This window comes from Onychostruthus taczanowskii, unplaced genomic scaffold, assembly GCF_017590055.1.
Source record: "Onychostruthus taczanowskii isolate IOZ18803 unplaced genomic scaffold, ASM1759005v1 scaffold206, whole genome shotgun sequence".
Taxonomy (NCBI): domain Eukaryota; kingdom Metazoa; phylum Chordata; class Aves; order Passeriformes; family Passeridae; genus Onychostruthus; species Onychostruthus taczanowskii.
In genome coordinates, this window is record NW_024499307.1 from 337,647 (window position 1) to 344,891 (window position 7,245).

At 46.2% G+C, this 7,245-nt stretch overlaps 1 protein-coding gene across 2 annotated transcripts; it reads left to right on the top strand.

Annotated features, from left to right (window-relative positions):
- Positions 1 to 616: 616 nt before the first annotated feature.
- On the top strand, positions 617 to 5,902 carry HOXC8 (homeobox C8). Of its 2 annotated transcripts, none has more exons than XM_041403908.1 (2): positions 617 to 1,088; positions 5,595 to 5,902. In XM_041403908.1, the coding sequence occupies exons 1-2, from the start codon at positions 617 to 619 to the stop codon at positions 5,900 to 5,902; spliced, it is 780 nt and encodes a 259-aa protein (XP_041259842.1). The 2 variants fall into 2 exon arrangements, with proteins under 2 accessions (XP_041259842.1, XP_041259841.1); XM_041403907.1 differs by having other exon boundaries at positions 617 to 1,087; positions 5,591 to 5,902.
- The last annotated feature ends 1,343 nt before the right edge of the window (positions 5,903 to 7,245 follow it).

The window sequence follows — 7,245 nt, forward strand, 5'->3', positions numbered from 1 at the left end:
ACCCTCATTTTTCCCCCGGATCAACCCTCAATCTTTCCAGAACCAACGCTCATTTTCCCCCCGATCCAACCCTCATTTCCCCCCCGAACCAATTCTCATTTCTGCCCCGATCCAACCCTAATTTTCCCCCGGAACCAACCCTCATTTTTCCCCAAAACCAACCGTAATTTTCCCCCAGAACCAACCCTCATTTTCCCCCCGATCCAACCCTAATTTTCCCCGGATCAACCCCATTTTTTCCCCGGGATAAACCCTCAATCTTCCCGGAACCAACGCTCATTTTTCCCCCCGATCCAACCCTAATTTTCCCCAGAACCAACCCTCATTTTTTCCCCTGATCCAACCCTAATTTTCCCCCGGATCAACCTCATTTCTCCCCCGAACCAACCGTCATTTTTCCCCCGGAACCAACCCTAATTTTCCCCGGATCAACCTCATTTTTTCCCCGGGATAAATCCTCAATCCTCCCAGAACCAACCCTCATTTTCCCCCAAAACCAACCCTAATCTCCCCCAAAACCAACCCTAATCTCCCCCTCACCCCCCCTCACCCCCCCCTCACCCCTTTTAACCCCTTCCCCCCCTCTCTCCCCGCACCCTTTTTGCATGCGAGGGTCATGAGTTCCTACTTCGTGAACCCCCTGTTCTCCAAGTACAAAGGCGGCGAGTCCCTGGAGCCCACCTACTACGACTGCCGCTTCCCGCAGAGCGTGGCGCGCAGCCCCGCGGTGCTCTACGGCCCCGCGGCCGCCGCGCCGACCTTCCAGCACCCCTCGCACCACGTCCAGGACTTCTTCCACCACGGCGCCTCGGGCATCTCCAACGCGGCCTCGGGCTACCAGCAGAACGCCCCGTGCGCCCTGGCTTGCCACGGCGACGCCTCCAAGTTTTACGGCTACGAGGCGCTGCCGCGGCAGGCGCTCTACGGCGCGCAGCAGGACGCGCCCGCGGTGCCCTACGCGGACTGCAAAGCGGCCGCGGGAGGAGGAGGAGGAGGAGGAGGAGGAGGAGGAGGCGGCGGAGGGGCCGAGGGGCAGGGGGGGCACCTCGGCCAGAGCTCCTCGCCCAGCCTGATGTTCCCGTGGATGCTGGTGGTGGTTTTGGTTTCCGAGGGGATGGGTTTGTTGGTTTTTTGAGGGATTTTTTTGGGTTTTTTTAAGGGTGTTTTTGGGGGCGGTTTTGGTTTCCGAGGGTATGGTTTTGTTGGTTTTTTTGAGGGATTTTTTGATTTTTTTTTTGGGGTTTTTAGGGATTTTTTTTGGTTTTTTAAAGGCTGTTTTGGTGGTGGTTTCGGTTTCCGAGGGGATGGTTTTGTCGGTTTTTTTGAGGGATTTTTTGATTTTTTTTTTGGGGTTTTTAGGGATTTTTTTTGGTTTTTTAAAGGCTGTTTTGGTGGTGGTTTCGGTTTCCGAGGGTATGGTTTTGTTGGTTTTTTGAGGGAATTTTTGGGGGTTTTTTTAAGGGTTTTTTTGGTGGTGGTTTTGGTTTCCGAGGGTATGGTTTTGTTGGTTTTTTTGAGGCATTTTTTTGGAGTTTTTTTTGGTTTTTTTTGGTGGTGTTTTTGGTTTCCAAAGGTATGTTTTTGTTGTTTTTTTGATGGGTTTTTTTTGGGGTTTTTTTTTTGGGTTTTTTTGGGGGTTTTTTTGGAGGTCTACTAGGGTTTTATTTTGCTGGTGTCTTTGGTTTCCGAGGGTATGGTTTTGTTGGTTTTTTGAGGGAATTTTTGGGGGTTTTTTTAAGGGTTTTTTTGGTGGGGGGTTTGGGTTCCGAGGGTATGGTTTTGTTGGTTTTTTGAGGGAATTTTTGGGGGTTTTTTTGAAGGTCTACTAGGGTTTTGTTTTGCTGGGGTCTTTGGTTTCCGAGGGTACTTTTTTGTTACTTTTTTGATGGGTCTTTTTTGGTGATGGTTTGGGTTCTGCGGCTGTTTTGGTTTTTTTATTCTTTTTTGTTGTTGTTGTTGTTAATTTTTGAGGGTTTTTTAGGTGTTTTTTTGGTTTCTAAGGGTGTTGTTTATTTTTGAGGGGTTTCTCGGGGGTATTAATGTTGTTTTTATTTGGTTTTTAAGTGTAGTTTTTTGAGATTTTTGGGGGTATTTTTTGGGGTGTTCTTTTGGTTTTTAAGTCTGTTCTTTGATTTATTTCTTGACTTATTTTCCGGGGATTTATTCGAGTTGGTTTTGGGTCTGGGGGGATTTATTTATTTATTTTTAAGACGGATTTTGTTGGGTTTTTTTAGGCAATTGTTGGGGTTTTAGGGTGTTCCGTGGTTTTTAGGGTTTTTTAGATTTTCAGGGAGGAAGTTTTAGGGTTTTTTGGGGGCATTCTGGGGGGTTTTTCCTTTTGTGGACGGGGGGCTTGGGTCGCTCCTGTTTTTCTTGGTTTGGGTCTGTTTTTAAGGCTCTCCTTTGTTTTGGTGGCGTTTGGGGCGGGTTTGGGGCTCTTTGGGTTGACTTCGGCGTTGGTCGGGTTGGGTTTGCTGTTTGGGTTGGGTTTGGGCTCTTTTTGGGTTGGGTTTGGGGTGATTTTGGTGTTTGGGTTGGATTTGGGCTCTTTTTGGGTTGGGTTTGGGGTGATTTTGGTGTTTGGGTTGGATTTGGGCTCTTTTTGGGTTGGGTTTGGGGTGATTTTGGTGTTTGGGTTGGGTTTGGGCTCTTTTTGGGTTGGGTTTGGGGTGGGTTTGGTGTTTAGGGTGAATTTGGGCTCTTTTTGGGTTGGGTTTGGCGTTTGGGCTCTTTTTGGGTGGGTTTGGGGTGGTTTTGGCGTTTAGGGTGGATTTGGGCTCTTTTTGGGTTGGCTTTGGGGTGATTTTGTTGTTTGGGTTGGACTTTGGCTCTTTTTGGGTGGCTTTGGGGTGGTTTTGTTGTTTGGGTTGGATTTGGGCTCTTTTTGGGTCGGGTTTGGGGTGGTTTTGGCGTTTGGGTTGGATTTGGGCTCTTTTTGGGTCGGGTTTGGGTCACTTGGGCGCTGCGAGAGGCGACGGAGGGAGGAGAGACGAAACCGGCGAGGAATTGGGGAAAAAGAGGAGGAAAGAGGGAAAAAAGAGCAAAAAGAGGCAAAAAAGGAGGGGAAAAGGAAGAGAAAGGAGGGGAGGGGGAAGGAGAAGAAAAGGAGCTGGGCTTGTTTGGGTTGGCTTTGGGTTGGTTTTGGGGCTCTTTGGGGCGGTTTTGGGGCTCTTTGGGTCGGTTTTGGGGCTCTTTGGGTCGGTTTTGCGGCTCTTTGGGTCGGTTTTGGGGCTCTTTGGGTCGGTTTTGCGGCTCTTTGGGTCGGTTTTGGGGCTCTTTGGGTCGGTTTTGCGGCTCTTTGGGTCGGTTTTGGGGCTCTTTGGGTCGGTTTTGGGGCTCTTTGGGTCGGTTTTGGGGCTCTTTGGGTCGGTTTTGGGGCTCTTTGGGTCGGAATTGCGCCCTTTGGGTCATTTTGGGTTGTTTGGGTCGGTTTTGGGTTGCTTGGGTGGGTTTCGGTGAGGATTGGGAGATTTTGGGGCGTTTTGGGCGTGTTTGTGTCTCGGTGAGTGTCTGCGTGCGCGTGGAGATGTCGGAACGCCGCGCACTGAGCAGAATTCCCACCTTTTAGCCCCAAATTCAGGCCTCTTATCCCAAAATCCAGGGGTTTCATCCCCAAATCCCGGCCTTTGAACTCAAAATCCCCACCTTCCATCTCGAAATTCCGGCCTCTTCTCTCAAAATTTGAACTTTTCATGGCAAAAATCCGGCCTCGTGTCCTAAAACTCGGACTTTTATCCCCAAATTCCGACCTTCTACTCAAAATTCCTGAAATTCTGGCCTCCTATCCCAAAATCCCGAGATTTTATCCCAAATTTCCGGCCTCTTCTCCCCAAATTCAGACTTCTCCCCCAATCCCCGACCTCTCTCCAGCACGCCCACCCCCAATTCCTCATAAATATATTTATTTTCATATTTATTGTTAAATAATGGCGACAGCAACCGCAGCTCGAACCCTCCGTCCATTTTTATGTTTTTAAATTTTTGGACAAAACAAATGGAGGGGATTCCCTGGAAAAAAAAATAAAAAATAAAAAAAAAGCAGAAATGGCGCTAAAAGCAAAACTTGGGATTTTTTTTAGGGCTTTTTTTATGGCAGGAAGACACGGCTCCCACGAGGTCGTTGGAGTGTTGATAAGAGCAGCGCTCTTAAAAATGTCAAAAATGTCAAAAATGCCCTTTTTTAACGGCCGGAGAGCTGGGACCTGCTCCGGAGGATTTCCTGGTGTTTGTGTAGATGTACAGTTAATTTTTTAACATGATTTTTGTGGTTATTTCTATTTATTCCGCTGTTATTTCGTATTTGTGCCGTTATTGTTTCATCACGCCTCCGGGGGAAAAAGTTGCAGCTGGAAAAAAATTGAAATTAAAAAAAAAAATCAGCGTGAAAAATTGAAATTAAAAAAAAAATCAGCCTGAAAAATTGAAATAAAAAAAAACCCTCAGCCTGAAAAATTGAAATTAAAAAAAACCAAACCTGAACAATTGAAATTAAAAAAACTCAGCCCGGGGCTGTGGGGCTGGGGTTAAAAATTAAATTAAAAATAAAATTTAAAAAGAGTGGGAAATTCAAAAGAAATCAATAAAACAAAGCCCGGAAAACGAGGGGAAAAGGAGGGAAATAATTCAAATTTCAGCTGCGGGTAACTCAAACCACGTGAGGCGTTTTAGGGCGAAAACCGAACAATCCAAAGCGCCCAAAATAACCCAAAAAACGGGGAAAAAAGAGAGGAATTGTGGCCGCTGGCGGCGGACGCGGCCCGGGGGCTGCGCCGGAGGAAAATCCTCATTTATTTAATTTATTGCATTTATTTATTCACGCGAGCTGTGAGCAGCCGGGAGCGCAGCCGGATCTGCGCTTTTTTCCCCCAAAATAAATTGATTTTCTCATTAGCGCCGGAGGGAGCGCGGGCGCTGCAGCCTCGGCCGCTTTGATTTTCATTTTTTCCTGATTTATTTTGATTTTTTTTGAGGTTTTTTGCCCTTTTCTGTCCGTGTTTCCCCTCCCGAGTTGGTTTTGCTGGCGAGGAGGAAAATCCTCGGGTCTCGGGTGGTTTTGAGGGGGAAAATGGAGATTTTTGAGGAATTTGGGCAAAAAGGAGCTCCCCGCCCCCTCCCTGGCTGCGTTTTGGGGTGAATGTGTGGAAAATGGAAAGAGAATTTTGGGGAAAGGGGTAAGGGGGAGAGGAAGAATGGGGGGAAAATGGGAAAAGGGAAAAAAAGGGGGGAAAAGAAAGAAAAGGGGGAAAAAGAAAGAAAGGGGGGAAAGGGAAAGAAATTGGGGAAACGGGAAAGAAATTGGGGAAAAGGGAAGAAAAAGGGGAAAAAAAAGAAAGAAAAAGAGGGAATAAAAGGGGGGAGAGAAGAAAAATGAGGGGAAAAGTGAAAAAAGAGGGGAAATTGGAAATAGAAGGGAAAAAAGAGGGGGAAAGGGAAAGAAAAAGGGAAAATGGGGAGGGAAAGAGAAAGAATGAGGAGAAAAGAGGGGAAAAAGGAGAAAAAGAGTGAAAAAAGAAGAGAAAAAAGGAAATAAAGAGGAAAAGGATGAAAGAAGAAAGAAAGAACCAAACCCCCCAAAAACCCCTCTATCCCCCGTTTTCCCGCAGCCCCGGGGCGGCGCAGCGGCCGCCAGACGTACAGCCGCTACCAGACGCTGGAGCTGGAGAAGGAGTTCCTGTTCAACCCGTACCTGACGCGCAAGCGGCGCATCGAGGTCTCGCACGCGCTGGGGCTCAGCGAGCGCCAGGTCAAGATCTGGTTCCAGAACCGCCGCATGAAGTGGAAGAAGGAGAACAACAAGGACAAACTGCCCGGCGCCGCCCGCGCCGACGGCGACAAGGCCGACGAGGAAGGCAACGAGGAAGAGGAGAAGGACGACGAGGAGAAGGACGAGAGCAAGGACTGAGGCTGAGGCGGCCCCGGGAACGCTTTTTTTTTTTTTTTAGGTTTTTTTTAGGTTTTTTTTTGGTTTTTATGGCAGACGATAAATCGCGATGTTTACGACGGCCATTCGCTTTTATGGAGTTTGGGACGGAGAGGCTCGCGCAGCGGGAGCTACCTGCCTTGTGGGTTTTATTTTGGTTCTTGCTGGAGGGTTGGTTTTTTTTTTGGGGGGGGGGCGGGGTTTAAAATGCTATTTTCATTTTTTTTCTAATTTTCACACATTTTTTTCCCAAATTTTCCCCTTTTTTTCCTCCTTTTTTCCTCTATTAGTCTCATTTTCCCCTTTTTTCCTCCTTTTTACCCTTTTATTTCTCCTTTTCCCCCTTTTATTCTCATTTTCCCCCTTTTTTTCCTCCTTTTCCCCTCTATTAGTCTAATTTTCCCCCTTTTTTCCTCCTTTTAAACCCTTTTATTCTCATTTTCCCCCTTTTTTTCCTCCTTTTAAACCCTTTTATTCTCATTTTCCCCCTTTTTTCCTCCTTTTCCCCATTTTATTCTCATTTTCCCCTTTTTTCCTCCTTTTAAACACTTTTATTCTCATTTTCCCCCTTTTTATCCTCCTTTTCCCCCTATTATTCTCATTTTCCCCTTTTTTCCTCCTTTTCCCCTATTATTCTCATTTTCCCCTTCTTTCCTCCTTTTTTACCCTTTTATCCTCATTTTCCCCATTTTCCCATCTTTTTTCCTCTATTTTTATCTCTTTTTTACCCCTTTTAAAAATTGATTTTCCCCATTCCCCACCTTTTCCCCCTTTTTTTCTCCTCCATTTCCCCTTTTATCTTCCTTCCCCCCTTTTTCGTTTTTTCCCCTTTTTTTCCACATTCCCCCCTTTTTCAATAATTTCCCCCTTTTCCATCCTTTCCCCGCCTTTTTGAATAATTTTCCCCATTTTTTATCCCTCTTATAATTTTTTTATTCTTTCCCCCCTCCCATTTTTCTCCCTGTTTTCCCCCATTTTCCCCCCCGCTTTTTATCAGTTTTCCCCCTATTTTTTATTTCATATTTGGAGGAAAAAATGGGATTGAAAATGAAATTTCGCGGCTAAACCGAATCATTATCCGGGGCTGGGAGTGAAATTTTGCTGCTCCCAAATTCGAATTTGGGATCCCTTATTTCACTGCCAGAGAAAATTCCCAAATTCCTGATTTTGCCCCCTTTTTGTCCTTCTTTTTTGGTTCCATAAATTGTGGAGGGGAGAAAAAAAACCGGATTAAAACCGGAATTATTAATCCAGGCTGGGCGGGAAATGTCATCGCTCCTCCCAAATTTGAGGTTTGGGAGCATTTTTCAATCTGAATTTCCCTT